The 19,105-nt window shown below is 44.6% G+C and overlaps 1 protein-coding gene across 2 annotated transcripts; it reads right to left on the bottom strand.

The window, feature by feature from the left end:
• Positions 1–5,314: 5,314 nt before the first annotated feature.
• On the bottom strand, positions 5,315–10,653 carry MYC (MYC proto-oncogene, bHLH transcription factor). 2 transcript variants are annotated; one of them, XM_007488315.3, is made up of 3 exons: positions 10,006–10,653; positions 7,391–8,186; positions 5,315–6,219 (listed from the first exon to the last, which is right to left on the bottom strand). In XM_007488315.3, exons 2-3 carry the CDS (start codon positions 8,175–8,177, stop codon positions 5,657–5,659), a joined length of 1,350 nt encoding a protein of 449 aa, XP_007488377.1. In that variant the 5' UTR covers positions 8,178–8,186; positions 10,006–10,653; the 3' UTR covers positions 5,315–5,656. The 2 variants fall into 2 exon arrangements, with proteins under 2 accessions (XP_007488377.1, XP_001381378.2); XM_001381341.5 differs by lacking the exon at positions 10,006–10,653 and adding an exon at positions 8,366–8,546.
• Positions 10,654–19,105: the final 8,452 nt, after the last annotated feature.

Here is a 19,105-nt window from a genome sequence, read left to right on the forward strand (position 1 = left end):
ATATAGTAAAAAGAATATTGATTTGGAAGTCAAGAAGCCTTGAATTTAAATCTCACCTCTGCTGATTACTAGCTGTGTGCTTATGGACAAGTCACTAAAAGTCCTTGGCCTCACTTTCCTCACCTGTAAAATGGGAGAGTTAGACTAGATGTCCTTGGAGGTCCCTTCCAGCTTTAGATATATACCCCAATGATTCTATGGTCTGTCCTTTCCTCTCTGGACTCAGCACATTGTTTCATTTGTATTTATACTGTCTTAGCTGTTTTCTGCTGATTTTCAATACAAACCCAGGCAACATGTATTTTTTAAGCCCTATTTAAGTGCAAGACATTGTGTTAGGTACTGGGAATTAATTTGGAGACAAAATTAAATACAGTTCCCGTTCTCAAAGAGCTTACATTCTTTTGGGGGGAGGGGGAGAGAGGCTAATATTCATAAAAGTAGCATTTATTGCACAGTTGCCTCTAGGGTATGACACAATTGGGCTGCTGACCCCTCTGCAATAATTGGCTATCTATCCTTTGCAGGGACCTAGGAAAGCAATCCCCTGGGAGGAAGGTGAAGAAGGTTGCTGCTTCTGCTAATGACCTGCTCGTAGAAAATAGTCCAGACTTTTTGCTTTGTGAGGTAATGAGTTACCTGACACTGTTAAATATTCAAACAAAAGCTGAGTGACCACTTCCCAAGGAAGCTGCAGAAGTGGAGTTCCTGCATCAAACAGGGAATCTATTGCCTCTGTCAGTTTGGAATTTGCTTTACATTCTTAGAACCCATAACCATATACAGTAATCCAGACTCATAGAACTTTAGGGATGGAAGGGACCTTAGCAGCCATGTAGTACAACCCAAAAAAGAATCCCCTCTAAGACATCTTTATCAAATGGCTTTCAGTGAATCCCTCCAATGAAGGGCAATCCACTACATCCCAGGGCATCCCATTCTACTTAGGGATAGTACTGATGGGAAATTTTTTCCATGCATTGATTGAAACGAAGTCTTCCTTTTTTGCAACCTAAATGCATTGCTCCTCATTTGGTCCTGTGGGACCAAGCAACAAGTCTAAACTCTCATGTGGGAGCCTTTCAAATTATTTAAAGAACTCATGCTCCTTCTTGAATCTTCTTTTCTCCAGGCAAAACATTTCCATTTCCTTCTATTAAATTTTATATGACATAATCTAGAGGCTCATCTATTGAGTGGTCTACATGCTTTTGAATTTTTTTGGTGACATCCTTAAATATGGCATCCAGGACATAATAATCTGAAGTGGTTGGTCTGAGCAGGGCAGAACAAAGAACTATTGCTACACCATTCTTTCCTAAGGGCACCCTAAGATCTTATTAGCTTTTCTGACTACTATATCACCTGCTAGTGGCAATTGCTAGACAATATGAGTCAACCCCATACCAGATCTTTTTCACAGGAATTGCTGTCTAGCCAAGCATTCCCCATCGTATACATATGAAATTGAGTTTTTGAACCCAAGTATAAGACTTTTCATTTCTCCCTATTCAACTTCACTTTATTAAATTCAGTCCAATGTTCCAAAGCATCAAGATTTTTTTGAATCCTGATTCTTTGTGTTAGCTATCCCTTCTCTCTTTTGTGTCATCTGATATTCTGGTAACCATTCCATCTATATTTTTATTCATGTCACTGAAAATGCATTATATTGAACAAAACTGACCAGTTACTTGGGTCTCCACTTATACACCTGTTTCAAGGCTGACATTAATGACTATTCTTTGGGTTCAAGCATTCAGTGAGTTCTAAGTCCATCTGAATACACTGTTAATCTTGGCTTCAAGGACAGTATGAAAAAATGGTCAAACATCTTCTTTTCCTATTTATTTATACAGCTGCCAAAATGATTTTCTTAAAGCATACCTCTGACCGTATCACTTTCTTACTCCATAATGTTTAGAAGTTCCCTAGGAATTTCTAGGAACAGAGATAAACTCATCGAGCACTTAAATCCTTTCACAAATTGAACCAAGCCTACCTTTCCAGTCTCCCTGTATGCTGTTCCCTTCACTCTACTGAACAACCAAGCCAATCTTATTGTTCTTCACATAGAACTTTCCATCACTCTAGTACCTTATAAATTCTAAAATATACTTATTTCATTAAATATTTGTCAATTACATGTAAAATAAAAAAAAATTAAGTCCTTACCTTGCATCTTAAAATTAATACTGTGTATTGGTTCTACGGCAGAAGAGTGATAAGGTCTAAGCAGTGGGGGTGAAGTGACTTGTCCAGTCACAAAGCTAGGAAGCATCTGAGGCCAGATTGGAAGCCAAGACCTTCCCCTCTCTAGGCCTGGCTCTCAATCCACTGTCCCCAATTTTATTTTATTAGTATTTTATCAGTTATTTGTGTACATTTCTTATCTTTCTTGTTAGATAATAAACTTTGTATCTATTAAAAAAGAGGTGGTTGTTTTTGTATGTAACTAGTTGTTGACTCATCTTCTCCTCCACTAGAATTATGAGTTTTTCATGAAATAGTAAATGAACTAGAAGCAGGACTCTAGCACTTTGGGTAGTTCTTTTATGATTCAGAAAAAGACATCAACAGGAGTTGTATAGGATGAAATATGCACCTCTATATATTTAATGACAGGGTCAATTATAGGCTACTGAATTCTCCCTTCAGGGAGTACCTCCCTCCCTCCAAACTGTTTTTCCTCTTTTACCCAAGAAGTATCCATTAGGAATTCCTGTGTTCATCTTTTGCTCTTTTATTAAATATGGCAAACTTCAAAATGGGGAGAAATGCATAATTCCAGGGGAATAAACTGTCTGCTGGAGGCACTGTGAAAACTGCTCAATAACTTAATTAAAAAAAAAAAGTTCATCTTAGTGTCTCCAGAACAGCAGCAAAAAAACCCCTCCAACCCCCCCCCCCCAACTTCCTTATTCTTCATACATTCCATCACTCAGCCAGACTGGCACAGGAATCCCCCTAGGGTATCCATTAATTTCCAAGCTACTCTAAAAGGTGTGCAAAGTATTTTAACCCTCTCCCAGTCTCCTGGCTCCATCCCTCCCCTCTAAGTCTTCCCCTGCCCAGCCCACCCCTCAGTTGTTGATTATGGCCACATACAAAGGATTTCACAATGCCTATATAAACCCCTGGGACTCTGGAGTGGCTTTAAGGGCCAGTTTGTATTATGGTCAGAATCAGCCTTGCCCTTCTGGTAAGAAGTTGGCATTGGGCCCATAGGCAGCCCATTTCCTAATTGGGTAAAATCAAGATAGGCTTATTAGGGAATTGGAACACTTCCCTACAATTAATAGAGCCAAGATCTGTTTCCACCAAGTGTTTTCCTAATGGTTTGGGAGTAGTTTTCCTAGTGAGGAATTTTTCCCATTTTATTGGCTCAGTCAATGATGTTAAAAAAAAAGTGACACCTGTTTCTTTTCATCCTGAGGCATTTTTGTTTTACTTCCAAATCAACATAGGGAAGAACCAGGCAAATTGTGAGTTAAGATTTAGATACTTTTCAACTGCTTAAAGAGAATCTCTATTGGTTGACTCTGAATTGAAAATACACCAAACATGGGGCTGAATTTCAACCTTAGAGGTTACCTAGTTCAACTTTTCTTCATTTTACATGAAGAAAATGGGAGGTTAAATGCCTTGAGACTACAAATCTATTGCTTTCTTTTCATGGCACCATTCCATCTGTCAAACTGAAGTGAGACTCAGAATCTTTACTGGATTGAGATTTTAGGTGAATGTATTAGGTTAGAAGGATGTTATACAACTAGGAAAGGATGAAGAATTGTTATCTTAATAGGCAAGGAAAGATGACTGCCATCTAGCACTGGAGCCTGGGACATAGTAGGCACTTAAATGCTGATTGATTTGATTAACAAAATAAAGCAGGGCGTGAAAAAGGAAGTCAAGAAAACAGCCCTGGTTGATAGGGAGGGGGAGGTCACAAAGAAACTGTACTTAGCACAGTGCCTAGCAGAGTGGGTGCTAAATAAATGCTTATTGAAGGATAAAAGGAGAACCTTAAGAATTTGGTAATACTATTCCCACTGAAGGAATGAAGACTAGGTCATCTAGTCCAAATCTCTCATTTGCCAGAAGTCAACTGAGGAGTGGAAAGGTTTAAATACTTTTAGTCCCTTGATTAGCATTTAAAGAGCTTTAGATGCTAAACCAACAACATAGGTGTGTTTGGGGAGGTGGAAATTATTTTCTTTTTGGAAGCCATTACTTTCAAGTACCCTACTCAATATGTTTTTAGCTAAAGTCATCTTATTTTAGAAGACTCAATCTTACTTGCTGCATTCAATGAAAACTCATTTAGGGCAATTCATGAACCCTGGTTCATGAGGGAGGGGAGAATAATTGCCACAAAGGCCTAAGTGCTACTAAAAAACCATTTATGCTTCTTTACTGGGTTTCCCCTCTTTGGAGGTCTTCAGGTAAAGGCTGGGTTGGATGGCCATTTATGCCCTCTTGTTGTAAAAGGAATAAAGTGGCTTTTAAAATCCTCTCCAACTTTGGAATTCTGAGAACTTTCAGTGTCACTAAGTGATTGTAACAAACTCACTTTTAGAGATGAGGAAACTGAGGACCACAAAGGGTTAAGTGACTTACCCAAAGTTACTTACCTAGTAGCAAATGCCCAGGGTAAAACTTCCTGGGTATACTATGATCAACTTTCTCATGAATCTTTTGAACTAGATACTCAAATAATAATTTTATTTTATTTTTTAACTGGCAACAGAAGCACTTCCAAAACTCAGTTCTATCAGTGACTACAATTGCTCCCTCAAAAGACTGCTCAGGCAATATATGAAGGATGGATTGTTGTCTTCTGGGTGTTTTCTATACAGCACCACACAGTGCAAGTTACTCTTCATGCACTTTTTGCTAATTAAGTTGTAGGAACTCTTTTCCTTTAAATAAATTCAGTTTTAGAGCTTCAAGGAAATCCTTTCAAGCTCTGTTTCACCCTTTGCCCCCCTCTCTGCCAATCACTATAACTCTTCATCATCTTGACTAGTTGCTTTCATCCTGATCAGTTGCTAGGAAGCATTTTCTAGCCCAGGAGAACCAAAGGACCCTAAGCTTTGACTTATTTCAGAAAAGAACACTAAAAAAGCTCAAAATAGAGTAAACCTTTGATTTGGCTCTCAGTCTAATCCCCTCATCCTCCACCACATCCCATTCATTTCATAGTCACACTGTTAGGTAGAATTAGTGGTGTGATTAGAACCCAGATCTCCAGAGTCTAAAAGGCCAAGGTGTTTTTGCTAATAGTGAAAACATAGGAAACAGCAAAAAACAGTTACTCAGGATTTGGCTAAATTATATATATTTGCCAAATATTTATTTTTTTCTAAAACTCATATCAAAATCAATTTTAAAAAGAAAGATGTACTTAAATAAAAAAAAATAATCGATATAGTACATGGGGGAAGGGAATTGAAGCATAAAAAAAGTGTTCTTTATGCATAAACTGAGGCAGTTTAAGGTTATGGTCAAACTTTTCAGTTCACAAATTTGGCCAAGGTTGTGAGGTTGCATGACATGCAATATTGTTCATATTTAATTGTTTCAGTCTACACATGAAACTTTTAAATCAGTCTTGTGAAAACAAATTATAAAAGATTTCACCCATCCTTATAACTTATGCACAAGAGTTTTGTAGCCGTTCAAGTTTGAGTTTCAACTGAAGTTGTTCTTTCCTCAGCAGCTCACTCTCTGTAGACAATTTTTGCTCCTCTGCCTGGATAGATATAATATAAGCTGTGGCCTTTTTGAGGATGACAACTTTGGGGGCCTTCTCATTATTCTCTAACTCCGGGATCTGGTCTCGTAAGGCGAAGAAGCTTAATTTAAGTTCATTTCTCCGCTGGCGTTCTAAGACATTGTGTGTCCTCCTCTTGTCATTCTCCTCCGTGTCTGAGGACCTGGGGCTGGCACATTTTCGGTTGTTGCTAATTTGTTTGAGAATTCTGCCACTGTCCAACTTAATCCTCTTAGCAGAGGGATAGTCTTTCTTTGTGGAGGGGGGTGCAGCATAGTTGTGCTGATGGGTGGGGACATGACACCTCTTCAAGACTAGGGGGCTGTGGGGAGGTTTACTGTGGCCTCCAGCTGTGTGGGAGCCTGATTCGGATCTTCTGGTAGAAGGCTGCCTCTTTTCCACAGTAACCACATCAATCTCTTCCTCATCCTCTTGCTCTTCTTCTGTAAGACAAATAAAAATCATCTGGTTAACAAGTTCTTCCCAATGACAGGCCTAAAATAAGAGACTTTCCTGAAGGTCCTTTGGTTAAGCTCAAATCCAAAATCCATTCATTATTTGAAAGTGGAATTCTCTATCAATAGAGGAGCATTTAGTCCTCAAAGAGAACACAAGAATCATGGCATGCCTTCTAAAGGCTCTTTCATCCTCCTCTCATTACCTCTCTCCACTATGGTGAAGGTTTTTTAAAGGGTCTGGTTCCCCCAGGAATAGTGGGGCAGGCGATGGGCAGTGCTTGGGTAGATGGGCTCTGTAGACACTGCAGAACCAGATAATAGACAAAGAAAGGCTGATGGGGAGAGAGGTAGAGATGAAGGACCAGTGACTCTTAAGAGGAATTTTGAACAAGGGAAGGCCATGAATGACAATAGAGGTTATAGCAAAGTCAAGAAAATTACAATTTACCAGAATACAACAGGGATGCCAATTCTTACCTAAGACTTAATGAGGCTTTGGACACACCCAAAGCAAAGCATTCTCAGCACCTCCTATTTTAAGGGGAGTTTATTATGAAGCACCTCCTAGGCAGTGCAAATGATAACTCCAAGTCTTTTGGGGTAGGACTGTAGCAACTCCCTACTTTACGGGAAGTGGAAAAAGGAAAAAAAAAATTGGCTGTTATGCCAGAGTTCTGAGCGGGAGGGAAAAAAAGGCCAGTGTTGGCACTGAAAGACTTTCTCAAGTTTTCGAAATGGGCTGAGAATATCCTCACTTCCCAGCCCATTCAAACTTTAGTCACTTTCACTAGCACCACCCAGACTGTGCCCCTCCCCCTCCTTAACCCTTCCCATCCCAGTTCAAAGGAGGGCAGCTCAGTGTGGCCCAGGAAAGGGAATCATTTATGAAGACAATAGAAATCGCCTTTCAGATCCTCCTTTCCTCACCCCAGCTCAGTATTAAAGGTGCAAAAGAGAAGTGAGAAAGCAGGGTTAAAAGATAAGTCGGTTAGTAATTAAATTCCTGAGGGTGGAGGGCAGACTAAAAATGGTCCAAGGAGAAAGGGAACCGTTCCCTTCCACCTAGCCCAAACCCTCCTTTCCTTTCATTTTCTCTAGCTGTCAAGCTGAAACCATAAGGGAGAGAGAGACCCTCTAAGGGGCTGCTTCTGCTTACCAGAGTCGCTGCTGCTGCTGCTGCTGCTACTGCTGCTGCTGCTGCTACTGCTGCTCGTGGTGGGTGGTGTGTCCTCGCAGAGTGCCAGGGGCTCGGGGCTGCCCCGGGGAGAGGAGGCCACCGAGGACATCATGGAGGAGGCGGTGGAGGACGAGAAAGTGTTAGAGGAGACCGGGGATGTGCAGCGCTTGGGCGAGCTGCTCTCACTGAGCGGGTAGGGAAAGACCACCGAGGGGTCGATGCACTCGGAGGCCGCTGTGTGCATGTCTTGCAAGTAGAGGCTGTGCACTGGGGGAGCGCTGTGTCTGGTGGCCCAGGCGGTATCTTTGCGAGTCGCCTGGTAGGAGGCGAGCTTTTCTGAAACCAGCTTGGCCGCAGCTGAGAAACCGCTCCACATGCAGTCATGAATGATGATGGACTTGACGAAGGACTCGTCGTCAGGGTCGCAGATGAAACTCTGGTTGACCATGTCACCCCCGAGCAGCTCGGTCACCATCTCCAGCTGGTCGGCTGTGGAGGGTACCGAACCGCCTCCCCCTCCGCCTCCACCCCCGCCGCCCGCGGACGAGGACGAGGATGAGAGGCTGGAGCGCCGGCTGGGGGACAGGGGAGGCGTGGGCAGCAGCTCGAACTTCTTCCAGATATCCTCACTGGGAGCCGGCGGCTGCAGCTCGCTGTGTTGCTGCTGCTGGTAGAAGTTTTCCTCTTCCTCGAAGTAGAAATAGGGCTGCACCGAATCATAATCGTAGTCGTAGGTCTTGCTGGGGGAGCTGGCACTGAGGGGCATCTTGCCTGCCTGGAGTTGAGAAGGGGCGCACACAAAGGAGGGAGAAGCACAGAAAGGGAGAGAGAAGAGAGTCGGGGGTTAATCGAGGTTCTTCTTCCAAGGAGAGTGCTCCGAACGCAACCCTCAAGGAAAAAGTACACAATGCCCGGAATAAATAAAGACCCTTCTCTACATCCCAGCACACGCACATAAAAGGCGAGCTGTGGCCGCAGCGCTAAATCAGCTGCTCTCCCCCAATTAATCCCGGCTAAGTTTGCGCCAAGATCCAGCGGGTGGCAACAGTTTGCGCCGGCCGCGCACGGGCACAATGGTGCGCCCAGCCCCGGGGATTCAGTTCCCAACACTCCGGGAAGGCGAAATCCTCCCCCCCTCTCCTACATAGGGCTTGGGGCGGGGAGTTGGGGAGAGGGCGGGCGGGAACGGGATCCAATAAAACCGTACACGCAAAGTTTTGCGCCACCTGAAGGAAGAAGGAGAAAGGCGCGGCGGGGCTGGCAGCTGCATCTCCGGCCCCCTCCTCCTTCCCTCCCTCCCTCCCTCCCTCCCTCCCTTTTTCCCTCCTCCTCCCCGCCCCCGGCTAAGGGGCTCCCCTCAGCTCCCTTTCCCATTCTCACTAAAGCTCTCGCCGGCTTCTCCCCCTCCTCCTACCCCAGCCGGCGCCTCCTCCTATCCGATCTTCTTCCCCGCCTCCTCACCGCCCCCCACCCCCACACACCCCACTACCAACCAGCCTTTGCCGGCTTCTCTCCCTTCCCCGGCTTTTCACCCAGAACGGTGGGAGGTGGGGTGTTGTGTATGTGTTTTAGGAACAAAAATTAGGGGAAAAAATATTTTTAATTGCTCTTAAGTGGGGTGGTGGTATCCTTTCTCCTCACCATCCCTGGGTGGGGGGAAGAGATGGGGGGTTAGAGGCTGTTCTGGAAAAGCATTTAGTCCAATAAGTCTCCCCTTCCTCCCACTCTGAAAGAGCAAGGTGGAGGGAAGGGAGGGGGAACATAGGGGTGGTGGGATGAAAAGAGTCGTCTGGGAAAGATTCACCCGGTTTTTCTCAGAGCAAATGATTTCCAGGAGTTCCGCACATCCATCCAAAAGCCCTCTCTTTCTCTCCCTCCACTCCCCCTAGCCGAGTTCCAATAGCTAAAAGGGGGTGGGGGTCGGAGGAAGAGGTGTCGGTGGGCGAGTTTTTAAATCTAGTTTTGGATTTGCCGGTCGGGGGAGAGCCGCAGTGTCTGACAGTCAGAAATGCGCTAAGCCGAAATTTAAATACCCTCCTTTCTCCCTGCAAGAGTCGAGCAGCACAAAGCTCTCTCTTTCTCTAGCTGTCTCTCTCTCTCTCTCTCACACACACACACACACTCACTCATATATACACACACTCACAGACGCAATATGTAATTCTGACTATAAGGCGAAAGACCTTTATGCCCAGGAATGATTATCTCCCAACCAGTCCTCTCCCAACAGATCAAAAATAAAAATAAAAAGACCCTGAAAAACGACAAACTAGCTTGCTTCTTTCTATACACAAGAAATGTCCAAATGTCCAGACGATCAGGAATGAAACACACTGAAACACATACTCCGCTACTTCGTCTGTCTCCTTCATCTTGACAATTCACCCCAAATCTTGCCCTGGGTTTTCTCCCCAACCTCCAGCTTCAATGTGACCTACTCTACCCCAAAGTGTCACCGGAGGGGAGCCAAGACAAGAGACAGCGAGAAAAAGCACCCCTACTTCTAAGGGAAAAAAAATCAGGCACGGATTCGTCGTTAGTAAAATATTTTTTTAAATTAAAAAAATTGAAATAAAATAGGTTTCTGCACTTACCAGGAATTCAACCAGTCGAGAGGAATTCAGGTCTTCAGGAAGGGTGAATCGCCTTTAAGAGAGGACCGAAGTATATCAGTACAGCGACAGAATCCACTCTCTTCTGCTGGAGTCTTTCTCCTTCTGTATTGTAAGTTCCAATGCAAAGTATTCGAGACTCGATGCAATACAAAGTTTCTTGGTTGCAGCAGTCAGCGGTAGGAGGGGGAAGCGGGCGGGGAAGAGAGGGAGGGGTGGAGAAGGGGGTTGAGGGTAGTAGAAAGAGAAGACCCCCCTTCTCACTCTCAGTTCTCCCCTCTCTCTTCGTTCCCCTGTCGGTCTCTCCTCCGCTCTCCTATTCTATTCCACTCTCCCGTATTACTGGAGAGTCAGTCAGATAAAGCGGCTAAAATCAGGCTTTTTATACCACCAAGGCCAGATCCATCCGCCTATCTTTCCCGCCAAACCCAGGCTTCCCTAGTAAGGGAGAGATCCAGGAGGAGGAGCCGGAGCTTCTGCCCCTATGGCTCTAACCCACTGCAAACAGACCGGGAAAGCTCGCTCCTGGCAGGTCAGGGACAGGGAGAAAGCAGGGGAAGAGCTAGACTGGGGGGCGCCGCGGCAGGCTTGGAGTCCAAGCTGAGAATAGCTGCCAAGGGGTCTTCCGCCCCAGAGACCCTTGCATTATAAAGCAGAGGTGGGCGGGGATTTGCAAGATGGGGATTTTTTTTTCTTCCTCCGCTTTCCACTGCATAGGACAGACTAGGGGAGGGGCCGTTTCATAGAAGAGTTGAAAAGGCAGGCTCACTATAAGTAAGCCTCATACAGTATAAAAGGATGGTACTATGGATATGATTAACGCATTTTTTTTTTTGCATTTTGGTGTAAAGGTGAAGATTCTTCCACCTCTCTCCCCTTCTTTTCGCTCTCTGATTCAGAACAGTTAGGATTTTCCTCTGGCTTAATTTCCATGTCTCTCTCATCCGAGCCTCAGACTGTCCCCGCAGAACAGCTGAGTTTGAAGGATTTGCAAAACAAAACGTACACAGACACACTATATACGTCTTATTTTGGGAGGGCAGTTTACTAAGTCTCGGGAAAGGACATCTAGGGAAGGGCGATAAAAGTGGCATTTAAATGTGGAAGAGGAAGGGAGAATTAAAATAATATACATTATTGTTCAATCGATGGACTAAGTGCATTGCAATAATGAAAGAAAACGATTCGGCGCCCCCGACCTAGGGAACCCTCTCCAATCGATGGGCAGTCTCCCCCGGCATAGCCGAGCTGGACGCAGCAGATCCTTTGCCCGAGCTTCCAAACTAATCCAGAGGAAGAGGCAAGCCGAGGCCCAGGGACAAGCTCGAATCCCTGGAGATCTGGACACTGGACACGGACTGGGGGAGGGTGTGTGTGAGAGGGGAGGCGGTAAGCAGAGACTAGGACTGACTCGGGAGAATATCGACTCGCCTCAGTTTCTATCCTTCCCTTCCCCCAGCTTCCCACCTAGAAAGAGTGAGACTCAACCTCGGGTTTATTAAGGAATTGTAGAGCCTATCTGCGCACCGCTGCTCCGAGCGAGTCTGCCGGTCCAGCCCCGGGCTCCTGGGGATTTGGGAAAATTGAAGGAGGGAAAAGGAAGGCGCATTGGGAGGGTGGGGACAGCCAGACCCGACTGAGAGCTGAGGACACAGCCCCTGTCCAGCAATGAAATGGATTGTGGACACTGTACTGGGAGGCGGCCCGGGGGTGGGGTAAGAAGGTGGGGTGTGTGTCACACACACACACACACACACACACACACACAAAACCGTTAACTCTTTCCTTGTCGGAAAAGTCACCTACCAATTTCGGATGTTTTACACTGGAACTTACTTTCACCTTAATATTGTAATTTTGTAAATGCTCCCCCCCTTTCCCAAGTAAAATGAATTTCCCCAACATCAAAGGGGCGTCCCTATTTTTTCCTTTTCCACTCAGCTGGGGCTAGTTATTTAAATATAGGTAGCATTTCGATTATCAGATAATTTCCACTTAACCGAATCTTAAAAAAAAAATAAAGCCTTAAATCTTTGAAAAGTATACAAAATGGAAGAAAGGGTGGCTATCGATTATTCATAAAGAAGCTGCCAGTAAATAACCCATGGGAACCCAGGAATCAAGATTAACCAAGACCGACCTTTTTCTTCCGCTCCCTTCATCCCAGGAATTTTTAGCGAACTTTCTCATCCGAAAGGAAAAGGGATATTTTGGGTCGGGGAATCTACGCACCGTGAGCTTTTTATTCCCTAAATTAAGCTTGTAGATCGGTGTTCAGTTGCAAAATTAATTACTTCCCTCCTTCCTGTCTCCCCCAAAAGGAAAGGGCAGTAGTCTAGTTTTAAGAAAGGCAAAAGTGACATTTTGCTGCAAAAACACAGAGACTATATGACCCCTTCATGCAAAGACTACTGCAAAGCAGGCTGACTGCCCAGGACTACACCCTCTCTTTCTTGGAGCCGGCAGCGAGCTAAAGTGAAGTAATTGTGCCCTCTACTGGCGACAAAGATTACTGTCTCTTCATTCCAACCGGGAGGGGGAGGGGCGGCTGACACAGGCCTCTCCTCGTTCCCCCGAACCCCCGGTGGTTGACTCCTGGGTTAGGGCCGCTCCTCCACCCCCTTTCTTCCAGCCCCCATCAGATGGTATGGAGAGCAGGGGAGGGGAAAGATTAACTACGAGAGGGAAAAGTGGCTCAGAGACACCCACCCAGTCGGATCAGACGTAGAGAGAATTAACTCATCAATAGTCAGCGGCGACGATGTCCATCACTCCCTTTGCAAGGGAGGCAGGTAGAGACGTGGGAACGCACGCACGCACGCACGCAAGGCGCTTTAGGGACAGCTGCTGGTTCCTCAGTTTTTCTTACGCGTTCGACCTACTTTGGGAGTATCGTATGTAAATCATTCCGGACGACTATAGCAAGAGGACCCCCCAAAACAAACAAAGGAAAAACCTACCCCCCCCTCAAAAATCCAGCTCTTCTCCCCAGAAAGCAACCTGCCCACCACTGTGGTTCCGTCCAAGTTCCTTTTTTTCTTACTTCCCGTTCAAACCGCCACCCCTCCTCCAGAGAGCCCCTGCCCTCAAAGAGATTCACGACGTAGGAGTGCTTGCGATTGGAAGCTCTCTGAGGGCTGGCGCCGTTTGGACAGTTCGTGTTCCCAGCGCTGGGAAGCGATACCCGGCACAGAGCGGGCACTTAATAAAAGAACCAGGAGCGGGCATTAATTATGTACCTGAGAGATTTGGCGATCCTTGAGAGCTAGGAGTCCCTAGAGGCTGCCTGAACCGTACGTATGAGGTAACTGAGGCACAGGGCGATGGAGTGGCTTGTTTAGGGTCGTAGAGCCGGGAGATGTCCGTGGTAGGATATGAACCTACGTCAGATTGACTATAGGACCTACACCCTATTTACCATGTTTGGTGGCACTTTAGATAAAGTGGTAGATAGAAGTGGAGCCAGGATAGACCTCAGTTCAGATTCTATTTCAGACACTAGTCGTGCCACCCTGGGTAAATTTCTTTACTGTTATCTGCCTCAGTTTCTTCTAATATAAAATGGGGGCATTTACCTCCCAGGGTTGTCCAGAGGATTAAATGAATGATATTTGTGAAGAGATACTGCTTTGACTCTTCCAAAGGAGCATCCCTTGACTTTAAAACAAAACCAAAACCTTACCTTCTGTCTTAGAATTGATATTCCATTTTAGAATCGATGTGGATTTATTGGGATTAAGTGACTTGCCCAGGGTCACCTAGCCAGGACATGTCTGAGGCTAGATTTGAACCTGGGTTTCTATTCACGGAGCCAACTCACCGCCTGGATCCCTTAACTTTGACCCTTATTAGCTGCAACGAGAGCTCGTTTATGGTCCTTCTCAGAACATTAGCCTTTTCATTTATATAATGGGATAGTAATACTTATGTTCCTCACTTCAGAATGTTGTGAGGAAAGGGCTTCCTTAGTCTTAAAAGCATATAAATTGGGAGAGATTGTCCCTGTTGAAATAGTTAGGAATTCCTAAAGGGCCAAGGTAAATTTGTCACTGCTTAAATAGGTATTCATTGTGGATATTCTTATTTCAAGGGTGTTTGGATGGGGGAGATAAGGATCTGTTTCTAATTAAATAAGAAAAGCTTCCTCATTAGAAGGAAGAACTCACTAGTGTGGGATCTGGAGGAAGAGGGGAGTATCTGTAGAGATTCTTGGGAGTAGGATGGCTCCAGAATGTAATTTATCTAAGACTTAGTCATCCGTGGTAGCCTTGCTAGAAGACTAAAAATCTTAACTTCACAGTGGCCAAAGACCAAGTAGCTTTCTATATTGGGGATCCGTCAGCTAGGCAACAGACATTAATGAGGACCTACCATATACCAAGCATTATCATAAATGCAGAACTCAAGAACCTTACAGGAGAGAACATGACAACAATCATACAGGATAAATGGAAGAACATCTCAGAGGGAAGGCACTAGCATTAAGAGGGAATCAGGAAAACCTTCTGGTCGAAGGTAGGATTTTCTCTAGGATTTGAAGGAAGCCAGAAAGGGTAGAAGAAAGAGAATTCCAGATGTGGGAAGATGGCCAGTGAAAGTGTTTGGGTTTGGGAGATAGAGTATCTTGTTTAAGAAACAGCAAGGAGTAAGGGCAGCTAGGTGACTCGGGATAGAGAGCCAGGTCTAGAGATAGGAGTTCAAATCTGACCTCAGACACTTCCTAGCTGTGTGACCCTGGGCAAGTCACTTACTCCAATTGCCTAGCCCTTGTTGCTCTTCTGTCTTAGAATTAAAATTTTTTACCTTCTGTCTTAGAATTATTATTTTTAGCTTCTGTCTTAGAATTAATACTAAAACAGAAGGGAGGGGTTTATTAAAGAAAAACAAAAGAAGTCAGTCACTGGCCATGAAACATGGTAAAGATGTCAGGTTTTGGGGGGCAGCTGGTTGGCTCAGTGGATTGAGAGTCAGGCCTAGAGATGGGAGGTCCTAGGTTCAATTCTGGCCTTAGATACTTCCTAGCTGTGTGACCCTGGGCAAGTCACTTAACTCCCATTGCCTACACTATACCACTCTTCTGCCTTGGAGCCAATACCAGTACTGATTCCAAGATAGAAGGTAAGGGTTTAAAAAAAATATGTCAGGTTTTCCCACACCTGTGAGAAGAGCTTCATTCATTTGCTCATTGCCAGCAGTATCTGAGTACTTTTTAAGCCTTTGGAAGGCAAAGGGTCAGAATGCTGGTTTTGGAGTTAAAGGACTGAGTTCTAATTGGAGCACTGCTGGACCTGTGTGACATCTAGCAAGATACTCTCTCTAGGACTTCAGTTTACTCACCGGTAAAATGGTCCCATGTGGTTTCAGTGGAAAGATGTAGCATCAGAAGATCTGGGTTCAGAACTTGCTTGGTCCACTGTATTGCTTTTGTGAATTTAGCAAAAGCATTTTCCCTTTCTGGGCTTCTGATTCATCAGAAGCTTGCACTAGACAACACCACTCCTCTCCCCTCTCAAGTTCTCTTTCAGCTCCAAATACTATGAAATCTAGAGCTGACTTATGCTGTTATCTATAGGGTTAAGACTAAAGGTAAACAGTCAAACTTGATTACTTCATGGGAAGAGAACACTTTGTCCCCACTGAGTACCCCCAAGATCTTAGAAATAATTTATCCTCGCAACAGTCAGTGTGGAAAGAGCCTTGGACTTGGGAATCAAAAGTCTTGGGTTCTAGTTCTGGAACACTAGGAAAGGAATTTCCTCCACCAATGGGAGTCTATACTTTCTTTTGCAATTTATAGTCTTGGAGAGAGTTTGTCTAGAACACTGCATCTTGCCTGGGGTCATGATGTGTCAAAAGCAGGAATGGAAATCTTGGCTTAGAGGCTAGTTCTCTTTCTACTCTGTAAAAAAGAAGAAAAATAATCCTCTCTTTGCCATCTAACCCACAGGGATGCTCAGAGAAAATCTCTCTTGTAAACCTTAAAATGCTATATATTTGTGAATTATTTATTATTATTTGAAAGCGCTTTATCACTTACTAAGCAAAGGCAAGACATTATTTTCAGCAACCTAATGGAGTGGGTGGAAGTAATAAAAACTTTTTAAAAACTTCAATTGGAGGCATGTAGGTAGCTCAGTAGATGGAGAGCCCACCTTAGAGACTGGAGGTTTCTGGGTTCAAATCTGGCTTCAGATATTTCCTGGTTGTAAGACCCTGGACAAGCCACTTAATCCCAACTGCCTAGCCCTTACCACTCTCCTGCCTTAGAATCAATATTGATTCTAAGACAGAAGGCAAAGTTTAAAACCAAAACCAAAACCAAAAACACTCCAAAACCACATTTTCTCCCCCCATTATTTACATAGCTACCCATCTCCTTCCTGACCCTATCCTCCTACCCCAGAGTGCCCTGTTGGGTACCAGCTGATGATTAGATAACACCACTGCCTAAAGCATCCACCCTAGAGATACAGAGAGAGCCACACTTCTGAAGAAATCCCTCGATGGGGGCTGGAGAAACGGAAGGTTACTTACTGAATTGATTTGACAGTAACTTCCTACATCCTTCAGTGTAAGACCTCTCAGGCATGCTCCAACAAATGGGGGCAAGAGAAGATAAGAGCACAATCAGTACCCTAGAGAAAGGACATTTTGAAAGTGGGGATGGTAGATAAAAAAATGGAGTCAGAAGACCTGTAAAAAAAAAATTTAAAAAAATTTAATGGCATTTGTAAATCCCTAGAGGAAAAGAGATTCAACAGCAAATTTGAGGGTGTTCATTACTAGTTGGAGAAAACTAATTTAATATTTGTTGTGCTTTCAGATCTGATTCTTGGTGACCCTATTTGGAGTTTTTTATTTTTTTATTTTTCAGTTTTTTTCATAGTTACATGATTCTTCTTGTCTCCCTTCTGTCTTCCCTCCCCCCTCCTGGCACTGACAAGCAATTCCACTGGGTTATACATATATTATCACTCAATACCTATTTTATTTTTTTAAACTCTTACCTTCTGTCTTTGTATTAATTCTAAAAGAGAAGAGTGGTAAAGGCTAGGCAATGGGAGTTAAGTGACTTGTCTGGGATTGTATAGCTAGAAAAGTGTCTGAGGTCAGATTTGAACCCAGGACCTCCCAACTCCAGATCTTCTGTTCTGCTCCATTGTGCTACTTAGCTGACCCACTGGAGTCCTTCTCTGGCTCATTTTACAGATGAGGAAACTGAGGCAAACAGGGTAAACTACTTGCCCAGGGTCACACAGCTTGTAAGTGTCGAAGGCCAGATTTGAACTCAGGAAGAGAAGTCTTTTTTATCTACTGCACCACCTGTTAGAGAAGATGAAACCAAACATGCCCTCACCCAATACTTATTACCAAAAGTGATATGGAAAATCCTTGGGCATTTATTGAATCTATTTTCTTTAAATCCTTTCCTTCTGTCTTAGAATGGATACTATGAATTGGTTTCAAGGCAGAAGAATGCTAAGGGCTAGCTAGGCAATAGAGTTTAAGTCATTTGTCCTGGGTCACCCAACTAGGAAGTGTCTGAGGATAGATTTGAACCCAGGACCTCCCATCTTTAGGCTTGACTCTCTTATCCCCTGAGCCACCTAGCTGTCCCTATTACATTGAATCTTAATGCTGGAAGGGACCTTAGGATCTAGACTCTTATAAACTATAGACTACAGAATGCTCTACCTGGAAGGGCCTCTGAAGAGGAACTAGTCCAGTTTTCTACTTTATATAGAGGAGGAAACTGAATCCCTAGTCTAACCTATTCCCCAGTCAGTCAACAGACATTAAGTACCACTATGGGCCAGGCCCTGTGCTGACAACAAATATTCTTCACACTCCCATTGTACAGAGGGGAAAACAGAGACAGAAAAAGTGGTGACAGAAGCCAGGAAGGTCAGAAGACAGAGATGAGACAGGAGAGAATCCCAGATGTTGGGGGACAGCTAATAAAAATGCCTAGAGTTGGGGGCAGCTGGGTGGTTCAGTACATTGAGAACTGGGTCCAGAGATGGGAGGCTCTGGGTTCAAATGTGACCTCACTCCCTAGCTGGGTGACCCTGGGCAAATCATTTAACCCCTATTGTCTAGCCCTTACTGTTCTTCTGCCTTGGAACCAATGCACAGTATTGATTCTAAGACAGAAGGGAAGGGTTTTAAAAAATGCCCAGAGTTGGGAATTGGAGTATTTGATTTGAGGAACAGCAAAGAGACCAGGAGAAGTACCCTAAAGTCTGAGTCTTGTGACTCCTATTTCAGTTCTTTTCACGACCCCAACCTGCCAGTTTGAGGCTGGGAGTGGGGAGTATGTTTCAGGGAAGGAGGAGGGGATAAACAGTCTTGAATGGTTTTGTTTTTATTGCTAGCATACTACATGAATAAAAGAACCCCAAAATGTTCCATTCCCATCCCCAATCAGCAAATCCTGCAGGTTAGGAAAAAATCCCACCCAAAGATCCCCAACCCAAACAAATCCCCAGATGCTACCTTTCTGCCTTTCTTCAGTTCTATTTAAGTCTATTCAGTCCCCTTTCTCCCCCATGGGCTTCCAGGGCGCAATGCCTCACCAGGCTTTTTCTCTGGAAGCAGCATCCTTTCTCATCTCATTCTTGGCATTCCCCTCCTTTTATTTCCCAGTCTCCCACTGCAATCTTGCCTTACTTTGTAGCCAACCGGGTGGACAAATGGCTCCTTTGTTTAACTTCTTCAAAGGCTTGGTTTATTGTTAGCTAAGTGCCAAACTTCAGCAAATCCCAGTTGCATCCACACTTCAGTTCCCTGACCAGTCTTCCCTCCGCACTCTCACGTGGGGAGCATCTGTCTCAGGACAACCCTTCCCTCATCTCAGGGAGGCTGAGGGGTTTTCCTTGGGAAGATCCTCTCACCTCCTTCAACTTAAACCTTCCATGTGGAAGAGAATGGAACAACCTGGCCCTATCATTGTTCTGGAGGAGCTGGGAGATCCCTCCTGGTCCCCTCTCTGCCTCCTCCTTTGGAAGCTGTGCATCTGGCCGCTCGTTGCCTACTCTTACCATCCATCCATTCTTTTCCTTTCCCAATCTCTCTTTCCCTC

The sequence above is a fragment of the Monodelphis domestica genome, chromosome 3 (assembly GCF_027887165.1).
Source record: "Monodelphis domestica isolate mMonDom1 chromosome 3, mMonDom1.pri, whole genome shotgun sequence".
In the NCBI taxonomy this organism is placed as follows: Eukaryota; Metazoa; Chordata; class Mammalia; order Didelphimorphia; family Didelphidae; genus Monodelphis; species Monodelphis domestica.

Bases quoted from the DNA above. Each gene is read 5' to 3' on its own strand.
- MYC (XM_007488315.3), bottom strand. From the start codon at position 8,177: ATGCCCCTCAGTGCCAGCTCCCCCAGCAAGACCTACGACTACGATTAT. The intron at 6,220-7,390 runs GTAAGCAGAAGC...TTTGTCTTACAG, and splicing joins CAGCAGCAGCAGCGACTCTG to AAGAAGAGCAAGAGGATGAG.